Source organism: Diachasmimorpha longicaudata, chromosome 5, assembly GCF_034640455.1.
Source record: "Diachasmimorpha longicaudata isolate KC_UGA_2023 chromosome 5, iyDiaLong2, whole genome shotgun sequence".
Lineage (NCBI taxonomy): Eukaryota > Metazoa > Arthropoda > Insecta > Hymenoptera > Braconidae > Diachasmimorpha > Diachasmimorpha longicaudata.
The window spans coordinates 6,085,660-6,101,018 of record NC_087229.1 but is presented as its reverse complement, the minus strand read 5'-3'; the positions used below and the strand labels follow the sequence as shown (position 1 = coordinate 6,101,018).

Genomic DNA, 15,359 nt, shown 5'->3' with positions numbered 1-15,359 from the left:
TTCCCCAATCAGGTACAGAATGAGTTATATCAAAATATTACCTATTTAGTCCACTAAGAACCAATTAGTGCCGAGAATGAGCATAAATTTTATCAATTAACACGTGGATTATCCGATGAAAATCAATAAGTATATGATAGCGGCCAAACTCAAAACATAAATTTCCAAAGGTCTTTACTCTTCCCCGAGGAACTTTATACACGACTAGAAACTTGGTAAACGCCCATGCCGTACGCTGGGACATATTGCTAAGGTGAACGGCTGGGGGTGGGATTAATTTCCAATGTCTTGGGGGGTGGGTAAAACGGTACGCGGACAAGCTGCCTCCAAAACCGGAACAAAACTCCTGCTAGCGGACTTTGAAATTGAAGTAGTAAGTAGCGAGAGAGCCGTGTAAATTTGGCATTGGAGTTTATCGCATTTTCTGCTTCGACGCTAAGACCGAGGGATAATTAAATGGGAACACGAAAATCTGAGATAAATGACAATAGCAGAAAACTTTGCGTAGTATTGAAGACTTTAAGCAAAAGAAAAGTAGGATTTTCAGACGTATTCGGTTTTTATAAATTTTATCAATTTCATTCCTTCAATTTATTCAATTCATCAATAACTATTAATTCAATTTATCAATTATTTATTCATTCACTTAATTATTATTTTAGTACAAATTATATCCTAATTTCATCGATATTGTGGTAGATTCCCTTGAAGTGAGCAATAAAACTAATGATAAATTTGTTCATTAATTGTTTTTGAAGAGCAGTTTTAGAAATTCGGATTTTAATTATTCGTCAGTATCTTTCAACGTGATATGAGAATAGTATATTTCGATTCATTTGCGACGCAGTGATACAACTCGTGTGATGGCCAGCCCTCGGCTGCGCTTCGGGCCGCCGATGCCACACTCGTTACTGTACGGCGAGAAATAGTTGAATAAAACTTCCGCGGCATTTCAAAATAAAAAGCACGGAACACTCCGTAAATAGTACGCAGCGAGTTATGTAATTTTTACGGAGCCTTCCGTACTTGTTATGAGATCTTTCGTAATTTTTATCGGACTTTTGTTCGCACTCCCACGAGCCCAAAAACACTTTTGCACAATCGCATCAAAATGTACTATTTTTTGCAGTCACAATTGAAGATCTCTGAATTATTCGATGTTTTCAATTATTTTATCTCAAGTCAGCATAATTGAGAGCAGGAATTTGTTTTTTTTACATTTCTATCGACCCTTACTTCACTGAAAATAGAAAATTTTCGAAAATGCGTGATATGGTAGCATTGAGTCAGTTTAGGAGAGTTAATTCGAGGCAATGGCTCAATCCTTGTACACTTTATTGTCCTGTGTTTGTGGTGCACTAGTTGCTTGGTCATGATCTGTCGTATCTGATTTGGTCGATGTCTCAGGTCGATCGTAGGAGTAGCCGGTGCCCCGAGAACCTACTGGCGATGCTGTGCTGTCATTGAAATAATCCCTGGGACGATAAGGGCTGCAACAATTTCGATGACATTCAAAATTAATTGGAAATTGGGGAACTCAAAATCGTGGAAAGAAATAAAGCTTTTTCCTACACGAAGAGAAAGATTTAATAAAAATTGCGGAACTCCGAGTTCGTTCACCGATTACAAAATTGACTGGAAAATTTGACACCACAATATCGTAATTTTTCTGACAGATATTTTCAGATAAAAATTACGGAGTATTATTTCCATCCAAATTCCCACCATTTAGTAAATATTATATTCTACGGTGACTACATGACGATCTCTACAATTTTCAGAGAAATGAATAAATCGTACAAATTAAATCAACTAATTAATAAGCTCAATTAGCCCAGAATAATTATTTTATCGCCTGAAATGTTATATAACTCAAGATTTATCTCTTTTAATCAATGAAACCGGTGCATGTGATTCAATTCACTTCCTTAGAATACACATATACTGCAATCCACTGGGATTTATTCGAGCGTATTTACACGCTCGAGAAGATTTCGATAGTATCGGATTAATTGGATCCCTGGGGATTACACGTGATTGCTAGAAATCGGCATTATATTATGCCCGTGGTATTTGTAATTTTCTTTTGCACCTAAACGCCATAACAAGAGCACCGGAGTTCAAAGGGTAAGCAGTGAACATGAGCTTAATTCAATAGTTTTTCACTCGATTACTCTTAATGACCGAAAACAACTCCCTTTAAATTATCTTCCTTCACTATTTTAGGTAAAATACCGTAACTCTATCCATTTTTACATTCATTATGATTATGAAGCTTTCATACGTTTTTTCTGCATGAATATCTGCTTTTGACACTTCTGTAGCCACGTCTATGTAGAGATGAATAACATTGACATACAACTGGCAGATTAATTAAAAAATTACATGGACTTAGATAAATTCTGACGTATTTTAAGTGGCAAAATGTTATACCTGAATTTTCAGAACATCTCTACGTCATTACTGTCAGTTAAAAACTAATTATAGTTAGCCAGAAATACTGAGGGAAAAATACAATTTCGCCAATTAAATATTTTTCTAACATTGTCCAATCAAAAGTATAAACGCTTCGTAAAAATTACGTAACTTTCGTAATATTTACAGAGCGGGTTTCACTTTTTCATTGACACTTACCCACTACGATTCCTTTCCAAGTCCTTCCAATTGTCCCTTTATGCCCCGAGCGTTTAAGAATGAAAGGAAAATGTGAACGATGAAAATTAATTTTCGAAAAATCGAAAATAAAGTATTGAGAATATATCACACGTCTCCAGTAAGGAAGACAGAGTTACTGAGGATGTGATACTTACCCTGACTCTCTGTCTCTGCCAGGCTCCCTCCAGCTGTCCCTAGGTCCAAGGTAGTTCCAACTACTGGCGTAACCTCGTTCATAACCCGGTCCCCACATTCCACCGGAGAAATATCCACGGGAATCAGGTCTATCTCGAATTGGATAACGTTCGTATCGATCATCGTAGGGACGACGGTTATAACTTCGTTCCCAGTACGGATCATAACGCTCGTAGGGGTCATATCTATTTCAAACAATATATTATTAGTGTCAAATGGGGATGGAAATAATTTTTTATGTCTTCGAAATCAGTGAGGGAAAGATAAAACGTGAGCTGAGAATGTTTCGTGCAAACGGAGTGTTAAACATTCTAGTCATTAATTCAGACTTGATTGTTTCCGGGTGAGGACGCTCCTTTTTGATTTTTATAAGTTAGTCTGTATGCTATTCGCAATAAATTTAGTTGACCCTTTAGAATAAATAAATCCTATCCCTTCATGATCTGGATCCTACATGTTTGCGTACTTCCTGGTTTTAAATGGAAGGTAAAATTCTCCACAAGAAACTCAGTAATTTCATTCTGACTGTCTCAGTGATTTATGGAGCCTGAGGAGTATCAGTTTCCCATTAATCGTCCCATTAATTCATGTATGTATAGCATGTGCAAAGGAAATGACAGGGATTCTACAAGAACAATCAATTTTAAATAAAAACTACATCAATTACTTCACCTATCCACTAATCGATCATTAAGTGATTGATTATGAGCATAAAATACTGGATTATCTTCATGAATCTGCTATGTTGGATGTATAATATATTCACTATATGTTTCAATCATAAAATTATATGTTTCAGCATAAATGAGATATATTTTTTTTAACTGTCGATTTTGTATCATTTCAGTATTTAACATTTGTTAATTAATCTTCAGTGATTATGCCCTATATTATGTATTAACTCCTATATGGGCATGACGTAAACGTGATGAGTCACTACCTCACAGGATAATTTCGATTGTACGGGTCGTATCTGTTCACGTAGAGATCGTCGATGGGTCGTCTACGGGCAGTGATCAAGTAAGGATCATATCGATTCATGTACAGATGCCTCTGGTCCACATTGTCATAGCCATTTCCACGTTCAGGGTGGCGATCGGAGTTGTAGTCGTACTTTGGATTGTCGTAGTAACGATCTCTCCCAGCTTGTACGTCGTATCTGCAATTACCACAACCAAAATTACATGTTCATTATGATTAACTAATTATCAACGTCATTATACGGGGCATTCCATGCCAACTCGAGGAATCCAGGACCTTGACCAGTCTCATTTGATGCGCGATTTTTTTAGGTCATTAAATTTACCCCAAGGAGAAACTTCAGTCTTCGCATGGGGTGCCCCACGCTGATAAAACAATTCATTTAATTCCGAACGAAATTCGTTAACTATCAACGAGTGGTAGAGTTGGGAGAGTTGATAGTTGAAAAGTTATAACTAAATGTCAATGGATTCAAATAAAATTGTTCTTTCAGAAATATTTCTTCTGTTATAAATACTCCAAAAATGACCGAACTATTACGTAATCATTTAACGATCAGAAATTTTTACAAAATTTCTCGGACGATTTTTGTGGAAATTTCAGGATTACGCGAGAGCTCCGTAATTTTTCGGTTATTTTTCTCTTCGTGGGACAGAGGCACATTTTTTTCAGAACAATGTGAGGACTATCTCCCTGTGATATCCACAATGTTGCATCAACAATAAATAATACAAGACAATTACCGGTCCGGATAAGCCATAGGTCGTCCCACATCATGTCTCACATACGGATCATAACGATCATATTCCTGTGGTAGTGGTTTGACACGGTCGTAGTCGTAAGCAGCTCCTCGTGGCCTCTCATAATCATACCCTCCTCGCATCCTATCGTAATCATAAGCAGATCCTTTCATCCTGTCGTAATCATAACCACCCCTCGTCATGTCGGGAAGGGAATTGTCATAACGATCCCGGTCTCTCTTATCCGCTAAATAATCGTCGTCGTAATAGTCGTATCGATTTCTCTGCCTCCACCTGTCAAACACTCATCGATTGAATTAAAACTCACACTGAGAGAACAATTGGAACAAAATGTCGAAACTTGCGCGTAATTTTTATTAAACTTTTTATCTCTGGGTAGTTTTTGCCCGAAATGTCTCTTCTAATCGTCGAATGTAATCGTGAAAATCATAATGATTGGTAATCGCGGTTATCATGTAGGCAATGCAGATCGGGGTATTCAGTCCCGTAATTACGAGTCATCGCGTACACCTGCTAATTAACGTGTCACTTAATTCATCAATGAGGACTCCCCGATTAAGCTCCCATAACTTAAATATTGCTACTACTCGTTAAATCTTCATAACTTCCATTAAGCGATTTCTGGAGAAATATTTCATGACTTTATCACGTGTACAACATAGTAACAATCGCTCATTCGATCCTATCAGTCGCTAATGACTTGTTAATTATATGCAACTGAAACTGTCTTGATTGAAATAAACGCGACAAAATTAAGGGCTGAATTGACGAACCTTACTTTAGAGGAAAAATTCTATTACGTTAGACAAATTACGTCTGTGAGGGCTGTCTAAAAAAATCGTCGTAGACAATTGTCAGTGATAACAAGAATAAACCGACAATATTCTTCATTTTGATCCTTCTGAAGTGTTTTCAAACCACCCAGTGCCTGCTGGGATGCTGCGACATGTCTGAGAAATTTTTCTCCCTTGAAATTACTTTTCTCAGTCTGAAACTTTGCCAATAACGTTTGGGGTAAAAGACACTAGCTGCCTGCATGTCACGTTTGTATGTAAACGGAAATATATTGCATGATGACAATAAAATTTTAAATCGCTATATTTAGAAGTAGAAAATAAATTGTTTGAAGAGAAGTAAATTTTAAGAATAGTTTAAAAATAAATAATTCCTTAATTTATTCAAATTGCTAATCCAAAGTAACAATGGAGACCATGTTAATTGGCCATCAATCAACGGGATGTCAATGAGATAAATTAATCAACAGACGGAGTAATGATTCGCACCCCGGTATGCGGATGGCACCACAGGGGTTAAAAAAATAATGTTATTGGCAGAAAAAAAAAATTTTCCCATAGGAAGTGATCAACGGGTTGTTTCAAAACCTCAGTAATTCCAGAACTGTCCCTCTTACTTCTAATTATCCGACGTAATATGTTAATTGCCCCGGTGGGAATTCTGGCAGCTTCAACTCCGCGCCTGTCTCGAACCAATAATAACTCACCCTCTGTCAGGGCCTGCGGACTTGTTTGGGTCGCAGGTGATGCAACGTGACTCGTAGTAGGCAGCATCGCGGTGCTCTGGCTCACCGCGTACACCAATTGCACCGGAAGTCACGGATGAGCCCTCAGCAGCGTATCTGCTTCCGTAATACATCTCAGAGCGAGCTTGCCGGTACAAGTTACCGAGGGTCGTTGCCACCGATGGTGTTGGACTTGGTTCATCACCCAGTGCATTATTCAACAGCAGTAGAAACACAAACAGTGTCAATTTACCCTGAAAGGATATGTTGATAAATCGTTGAAAAAATAAACGGAATCATTCGTGTGAGTTTGGTGGAGTTATTTTATCGTCAAGGAGTTGTCGATGTCCTTTCACTTTTCGAGTTATTTTTTGAGAAACTTGGTCGATGTACCATTTCTAATAAATTTCTTTCTCTTTAGTACAGTTATATCAGAATCCTCGAAATAATTAAACTTGATAATCAACGACATTTAATTGACCGCAGAGACATCCGCGTGTAAGTCCATTTACTTCACTACGACCTGGAACCCCTGACGTTATTACATGGAATTGTTTTCAAGTTTATAACCTTCCCTCGAGATTCCAAGATCCTCTGAACATCAACCTGACACTCCGCGAAATTGATAAATCTTGTGAACGATCAATAACACTAGCTAAAATAGAACGGTATAACCCCCGGGGTTTGCAATAGGTTTCCAAGCTCTATCCCATGACTTGCCTATCACAAAAGCGCAATTACGGGTGTTAACGTGGGAAAGTTCAAAGCTTCCGGGCGTAGAGAGAGCGTTTAAGGTAGGGCCACAATGGACATTCAACGTTCAATTGCTACTCGGCAAACTAATGAAATTTCAAAGGACAATGTGTTTGTGTTGGTGCGAGAAAACACTTCACCAATTTCTCGACTATTCATGTTGACTTTTAATTAATGGGCAACAGCGGATCCTTTGCAAACGTTTCATGTTATTAACATCTGTCTTGAACCGGAAATTGGCGAAGATTGCATAGACGCATGCGAGTGCATGGTTTCTCCAGAAAAATACAAATTGTGAAGACGAATTCAAATTTACTTTACATGGAGACAAAAAAAGCAAAGGTAATTTTTTAATTAAAATTTCTGTCTGTGCAGCCTTTCGTTAAGAAATCAATCAAATTTCCGGAGCAAGTGATAAAAACCAAAATTGCGGAGACACACGGAGACCGCTTCGGGCATAACGAAGTCCATTATGCATTCGTAACGTGGACGTCAGAGTAAAGGGAATGATGTTGAGGCAGCGGGAGGGGGTGGGGGTGAAAGGGGGCGAAATAAAGGGGCGGTAGTGGCAAATCCGTAGAAATGAAATTATAACGCTTAGGTGCGGAAACGACCAACGCGTTTACCTTGCCCTCGGGCTGAACAACGGCCTAGTCGAGGGATGAACGTGGCGTTGTTGAGGGGGTGAGCGAGAAGGGAGGGTAGTAGCCCGCACAAATTAATGAAGCGTTTACGCTTCGGGAGGCGCACCTCAGCGAAACTCAATTAATCCAACAAAAGTGAAGGGAATTTGCATTTTAATTTTAAATGGCTGCATTATTAAAATCTTGTAGGGGATGGAGTAGCCTTCTCAAGGTCATTGCGGCTTTCATTCATATTATTCCAATTTTTCGAGGGTGCGTTTATTGTATTACCTCCGTTTTTACATGTTTGAAATTCAGTCAATTAACTTAAGTTTTTGATGGTGGATTGTGCAAATTATTCTTTTTAATTTTGAATAAACGCAGTGTAGTTACTGAAAATTAATTTTTTTCCGTCGGAAAAGAAGTAAAATAATTGTTCAATATCAAATTTCGGATTTTCCGTGATACGTTGGCTTCATATTATTCAAAAAGTTCGAAGAGGGAATTTTTATATCGCGACCGCATGTGTGTAGGAATGGATAATAATTTTTCAAAAGTTTTTCTTCGATTGTTCGGCCAAAAATGGATGAAATTCGATTTTTTTTTGCAAATGTGGGGTTTATGGAACCCTTTAAAATAGAAAACGTGGTTTTAGTATTGAATTACGATCATCATTTCAGAATAAAATGAATTTTCATGCATGGACCCTGTTATTTTTTTGGCCCGTTATTATTGTTCAACGGAAATTTAAATTGTTCGAAATTCTCTATTTCCGGGGGTTTCAATTTATTCGCATTTGGCTTTTCCTTTTTACATCGGCGGAGCCTCGACCAGTGATTCTTTGTGATGCTAAAGCCACATGGTGAAAACACACGAGGAAGTGACGGCAGGTGGTGGGAGTATTTTAATATAGAAAACACTGGGCGCTGTCACTTTCGAATTTTCATCATGCTAATTTTATGCTTATCGCCATCGATTGCTTTTGACTACCCCGGTGGGATTATACTGCATGGTAAAGTGGCGTTCAATAATTTCATTTAAATTGCTTTAACGAATAAGAATGGAAGTTCTCTGCTTTTTTATCGATTTATCGTTTTTGAACTAACTAATGGCCAATTATCTTTTTTTACATGTTAAAAATACCGAGTGAAATGTCTCCTTCCGTCCTTGATATTTTTCATAACCTCTCACAAGCCCATTGACAATTTAAACTCTGAAAATTTTATTGAAATGGAAGATAAAGTTTACAAATAAATCATGAAATAGTAACGGCAATCTCAGAATTTTTCATTGAATCATTTTTATTTTTCGGAAAATAAAAATTTCCTCGATGTTCTGCCCGGAGAGAAATATTCAGTAAATATTACGTAGAAGTTTCGTAATTACTGAGCGTGAAAGAAGATCCGATAAAAATTACGAAGGGTCCAATAGAAAGTACTAAACACTCCGTAAAAATACGGAGCTCGTTCCTATTTTTTACTGGATCTTCCGTAATTTTTATCGGATCTGTATTTCTCACCGTGTGGGAGACTTTAGTTCGACTAGTTTTCTACGTGCAGTTACAATTAAAGTCATAAATTTGGCAATCAAAAAGCCTCACGTCCAACACGTCCATATCTCTTGTTAAAAAAAAGCACCTGCGCTCCATTTCTCCTCTCCTGACAATTTTTTTCGGTAATATAATTTTTTTATTAAGTTGAAAAAATTCTGACGCATTGCGACGGCTAGAATTTGCATGAGCCAACGGACAAAAATGGAGTACCCATGAAATCCTCGCTCTACTGCACGAAAATGTCAAATTTTCTCTTTTCACTTGTCCCATTTAGGTTGAAAAAAAAAAAGGTGATTTTTTTTTTGTTTGTCCTTTGTCTCTTCGTTTACGTTAAAAATGAAAGCTGAAATGGTTTTCACGGTGGCAGGTAGTCTCCGGGCATCCTCACTGTGGTGAACTCGCTTCTCTCACCTTCAACTTGAACTGAGTTACGAAAACAAACAATTAAGAAGAGAACCGGGAAAGCTCTTTGCCAGGGTGGATATACAGCTTGCGGCGTCATTACGTTGCTCCATTGTTACCGTAGACCCATAACGTACAAACACCATTTCGACGAATATACTCGGATATTTTGAAGATTTTTGCCCGCAGGGCTGATGTGATTCACCGAAAATTCTGAATTTCATGGCGAGTCATGAAAAAAATGCAACTACAAAGCTAATGGGATTATGATTTTTTTTTAATTGATGGCTGCACTGCACGAAGAGAAATTTTTACCAGTTGATAAATTTCATTCTACCAGTGTAGTAATTCTTACTCTACCGCTAGAGTGAATTTTTTCCATGGAATAAAATATTGCTAAGCTAGAAGATAATTAAATAGAGAAGTGGTAAAATGAGATGAGTCACTTCTGACTCTTGACCAGTTTTCGATGAATCCCTCAAAATATAATGGAGATAGGAAAATCTTCATCAGAATCTTTTTTGTGGAGCAAATTGAGGGCTACAATAAGTGTCCTGACAAAAATCCCGTTATCTCTCTTAGATTCGGAGATATCACTCAAAAACTCGACTGTGAGAAAAGTTAACTTCTCTCGTGTTACCACTTCGCGACTGAATCCGACCATCATATCCTAATTTTCCCAATTTTTCCTAAAAGTTTCCGAATTTTCACTTGAATAGTCCATGAAAAATTTCCACACTCTCCCGTAAAAGATCCCCATAAATTCCATAATCCATAAGCGAACCCCAAATTCCATAATTTTGACTGGATATTCCTCTCCATCCACCAAATAATTAATCCAAATTTCATAACTACCTCTGCAGCAACCACCACCCCAATCATCAGACGCCAACCCCAACCAATCGAATCCCTCCACCGCCCACAACTTTATTCCCTCCAATAACCCAATAACTCATTCCCAAAAAGCCCCTCAAAAGAGATATAAAAACCGGACGCACTTGCTCCAACATGAAATTCCCTCTCCCAGGGTGGGATCGTTAAGCCCGTGTGGAGATAAATCACAGCCGAAGAGAATAGCGTACCCGAATACACAGTACCCCTTCGCCATTTGTGAAGAGGCAAGACTCCTCCCTCCACCCCTCTCAAATTTTTTTTCTCTCCCCCATGATTTTCACTATTTTTTTATTCTCCTCCATTTTCTCTCATTTCATTTCATTTTTTCAAGGCACTCCATTAAGTCCCACTCGGTGTACCACAAAATCCCGCATATCCGTGTGTTTCAGGTGAAATAATAAGAGCGGATGTGACGTCATGTGATGGATAGAGAAGGCACTCGGTGAGACGGTGGGGGACGAAAGGGGAATGGAAATATTTCACTGGTTTTCCTCTGCACGCGGTCGAGGTTACACGTGAATATTTTCTGTTTACAATAGCCATGTACACACTTTTGGACGGCTACAGGGTTGTGGAGGTGAGGGGGGGGGGAGGAGTGTAGTGGTGGGCAATAGCTCACCTGCCCATTATTCTCACCACAATGTACTTCCTTTTGTCAAAACACTAGCCGTCTCTGTGACGAGGGGCGAGGGAGGATTTCACATACAGGGGACAAGCGGGCTATTCGTTCGTATCAAAGTGATTATTATTTATTATTAAAATGGCGGAGAGAGCTGATGCTTTTCACACGTTCTCACCACTTCCGAATTCCATCTCTCCTGGACTTCCCCTTCCTCTATGGTGAGCCCCCGGAGATTTTTTGCGACAGGTTTTTTGGGAAAAAGTTTTGTTTTGGTTCGGTGATTAATTGTCTCCCTGGAGTTGCATTCTTTTATGCGGGGGAAATAAATCAATTTTGGGGGTGGGTTAGGGTCCATTTGGTGGAACAAAATGATTTTTCATGTGACAGAATTATTCTAAGAAAATATCTCAGACTCTGACGGAAAGAGCATGAACTGTAAATATTAACCCGTTTTTTCAATATTTTTGTCGATATATCGTTTAATTACGTTGTATTAATTCCTTTAGTAGTTTCTAAATTCACTTTGAGTGGTCTATCAATTGGTTCGTCGGTTCCCAGCTTTTTTTTCTAAATAATTGGCATTCAGATATTTAATGAATGCAGAGCTGTCTGTGTATGGAGGTATGTGACTACTCGGAAATGGAGAGAATCCAGTGAATTCTATTTTCACATTTTGTCCCGAGTGGTAATTACTGATGTAAATGGACCGAGAGGCACTAGAATTGCCAGTTTTGAAGTTCAATTTTTTCATTTCCCGCATTACATCAGCCAAAATTAAATTTTTGGGTAATTATCCACTAACTGGTGGGTTTTAATCGTCAAGCGACGGAATTGTTTATCAAACTCACAGCGGCAGATCATTAATTCCACTTTTCAATCCAGAAATATTATATAGACACAGCAGTATTGCAAACTCTCTTTTTCACGTACCAACTAGTAAATACACATCGCAACTAGTTTTATATTATTTTTTCAAACAAAGAAATATTGCATTCCATGCAGCACCAGTTCGGTTTTACATCCCGGGCTGCACTGCACCCTTTTTAATATACCAATTGTTTGCGGATTGTAAATAGATAGAAAAGGTTGGATGAGCGCTCAAAGCGTTCATTGGGTGTGAATTATTCTACATCGGTTTCAAACGAATGAAAATCCCGATAAATATACCGTAGTGACACGCAATGTCACTTCCATTGGATTTTGATGAACAATAAAAGTGTGAAATAATAATTTCTAAATGCGACGTAAACAAACGGGACTTTTAATTGGAAATACGTTTATATTTTTCTATGACGACCACTGAAGCAAAGCTACGTAATCAAACGAGTTTTTACTGGAAAAAATAAATTTGAAAAACATGAAATGTCAAAAATTCAATCGTTTGAGTCTATGTACTCATAAATTATTCTAATGATTGCACGATACAGTGGGTAAACCCATGCATTTATCTCCAGTCGATAGTTGATAGCTTTAAAGTGTTTCTCAATTAATTTTTCAATTGAATTATTACGATAATCGGGAGATCCTGGGTTCGATTCCCGGACTGGACTGTCCATTTTTTCAGTCCGAAAATTTCCGGTGACGTCACAGGATCACGAGAATCTTCGAAAGATCTTCGGAAGAGGGTCGTACCGTTAAAAGCAGTTGAATAAATCTATCTATCTGTGTATATCTCATCTAAAAGTCCTCATGCCGATCTCCTCCAACAAAAACTCATTAACTTTCACCCTTTCAGACCGAAATTACCGATCCCTCTTGAAAAACGAACCAAATGATTGCATCACCACTGTAAATCCTCAAGTCACTGGACTCTCGGAAAAGGGCACTCGCGTCCCCCACAAACCCACTAAAACCAACAAAAAAAAAAACTTCTCGACCCTCGTTTTGCCCTCTAGAAATCAATCGATTAGTTTGCCTTTGCAATGCGATACGGACGGTATTCGGGTAATGGGAGACCCTAGAAGTCTCGTTTTCGCGCCACTGAATCTCCCCATCTCTCCATTTATAAAGCTCACCCCCATTTGCTTTCTTTATTTCCTCTAAACTCATCAAGCGAAGAAGCGATCGAGGGAAAAGTTGAAATAAAATGAAAAAATGAAAGTTAATCAAGACTTTTAAACAATTTCTCGCCGCTCCACTGGGGTAATTGCTATCGGGTGACTGTGGAAGACGATTAAATCGACCATTTCAATTAACTGAGAACGTCGGAAGTTTCTTTCTCTCCCTCAGTTAATTGATTACTTGCGGTTGACTCCTCGACATTTGTAACTGAAGTAAACAATTCCTCTTCGATCTTCATTGTCTTCCAAACAAATCATATATATTTAGTAATTTAGGCGTCACGTCCAAGATGGAGAAGATTGTTTGTCTCATGAGAGGGAAATTTTCCCTTGTCAATTTTTCGTGAAAGGGAAATTTTGTCTTTCGGTTGACAGTAAACGAAAGAGCACTTTTCAGGGCGGCTGAACTTATCAGCAGACACAAAAAAAGGGTATGTGAAGAGAAAATATTTTATCAGCAGCAGGTATATAGCATCATTCACGAATAATCAACTTTTTACCAGTCGTTACGATATTTCTGTCTGTGCATCACTTCAAAAGTTATAAAATTTCCCTAGAAATGGTGAGGAATTCATTGAAATTCAATCCACCGATCCGGGAATATTCACGAAGGAATTGGCTTCATTTTACCCCCCTCTTTCTTTTATTCATCATCTCTCACGGCACACGTTTTTGACTTTGGAGTAATGGGGGATGGGGGGATGGGGTGAAATGGCTTCGAGTGGAAATATCAGCAGTGGAGATCCTTTATCTTTGTCGCAGAATAGTAATTGAAGCGATCGCGATTAATCTCCGGGATTTTGATTGAATAGTGAAATACTTTTCGTGCCATTAGTTACGGTGCATAGAAGGAATTTGAGTGGTTTTATGGGTGAAGAGGTCGCTTTGATCTGGCGGATTCCGAGAATCTTTCATTCTTTTTATTCGAGGCCTTTGAACTGTTTTTCCGTTCAGTTTTCCGGGATTTAGGAGGTAAACGAGGATTTTAAACCCGGCCCATTACAATTTATCGAGACTGGAAATCAGTGAAAAAGATTTTCCATGCGTTTTGAAATCGAAAGAGGTTTTGCGGACGGTTTATTTTATTTCCGGGAATTTTCATATTTAATGGAAATACAAAATTGGAATACTAAACTTGATGATCAAGCGCTGAAGACCATTTTTCCTCACCTGTAAGATTGCCTTCTGAGTTAATGACAGAAATAACAAACACGTGGGGAAAACTGAAAAAGAAACTGCACACGCACCGGTAATGCCTAAGATTTTGTTGAGACTGATTTTTATATTCAATCGAATCGCCGCTGCGGGGGATGATTTTTTCCGCGTTTATGGCCCCCCTCAATGCCAACAAGACCCCGAGACGTGGAAAATCGCGGAAAAAAATTTCCTCCCAATCCACCGCAAATACCTGTCCAGAGTGGGCGCAGACATCATCAATTTCGAGTACACAGAATCGCATCTATTAATGTATTAACCACTTGAACAAACAAAAAGACCCGAATGAAAGCTTCGAAAATTGCAAAAAAAAATTGCCGACAACAATTAAACTCACCATTCTGGAAAATCCGACCTCTGGCCCGTGCGAAATCCGCCTCCTGTCCTCCGTACCACAGGCAATAGTCATTGCATTGATCACTCGTTAATACCAGAACCTAAATAACAACCAAAACCAAACGAACGATAAAATGGAAATGAAAAAAAAACCACCGAATTCAGTGAGACATGTACGCCCGATCGCGTATTCGCGCGGTTTGAATGACTTTTCACCTGTCCGGGTATTTTTATAGGTTCCGTTGACCTTGCTTCTCGTATGCACTGCCTCCTGTCTATACTGCGGTCGAATCCGGCATCACCTGTGTGCTACCATGTGTACATTTCATATATTTTTTTTTCTCTTGTCCCTTTATTTCTTTTTTGTGTACACACGAGCGGAGGTGTATCGACTCTACGCATCACCCTCGTCGGCGCTCACCAGCCAAGCGAGCCGTAAAAACTCGTTTCGGTGTCTCGATCACACCGGAAGGTGAACACCAGTTCATTTTTACCCCACATGGCTTGTCCGAAATCATCAATTTCCACAGAGGAAAGATAAATTTCCATTTCAATCTTCTTAACATCAGTGAGGTCTTAAAACCCTTAAAACTAATTTTGAAATAGAGATTATCTTTGGTAAAATCGTATCGTATTGTCGCGGACGAAGGATTCACTTCTACGCTTGGATCAACACCTTCATCAGCCACTTGACAATTAACTTGAGTTTAACAATTTATCAAATAAATTGATTAGCATGAGGGACACTGAATTTTAACATGTGAATGTTTTCCGGATCTAAATTCAAGGCG

At 38.6% G+C, this 15,359-nt stretch overlaps 1 protein-coding gene across 3 annotated transcripts; it reads right to left on the bottom strand.

Moving 5' to 3' along the window:
• Positions 1-617: 617 nt before the first annotated feature.
• LOC135162057 (uncharacterized) lies at positions 618-14,793 on the bottom strand. 3 transcript variants are annotated; one of them, XM_064120148.1, is made up of 7 exons: positions 14,570-14,792; positions 6,094-6,365; positions 4,575-4,865; positions 3,791-4,009; positions 2,811-3,035; positions 2,635-2,670; positions 618-1,490 (listed from the first exon to the last, which is right to left on the bottom strand). In XM_064120148.1, the coding sequence occupies exons 1-7, from the start codon at positions 14,639-14,641 to the stop codon at positions 1,319-1,321; spliced, it is 1,287 nt and encodes a 428-aa protein (XP_063976218.1). In that variant the 5' UTR covers positions 14,642-14,792; the 3' UTR covers positions 618-1,318. The 3 variants fall into 3 exon arrangements, with proteins under 3 accessions (XP_063976218.1, XP_063976220.1, XP_063976219.1); XM_064120150.1 differs by having other exon boundaries at positions 4,575-4,715; XM_064120149.1 differs by lacking the exon at positions 2,635-2,670 and having other exon boundaries at positions 14,570-14,793.
• Positions 14,794-15,359: the final 566 nt, after the last annotated feature.

Coding starts and splice junctions, on each gene's coding strand:
- LOC135162057 (XM_064120148.1), bottom strand. CDS start 14,641: ATGACTATTGCCTGTGGTACGGAGGACAGGAGGCGGATTTCGCACGGG. Junction 4,010..4,574: donor CCTATGGCTTATCCGGACCG/GTAATTGTCTTG, acceptor TGGTAATTGCAG/ATACGACGTACAAGCTGGGA. Junction 3,036..3,790: donor AATCGAAATTATCCTGTGAG/GTAGTGACTCAT, acceptor TGTTTGAAATAG/ATATGACCCCTACGAGCGTT.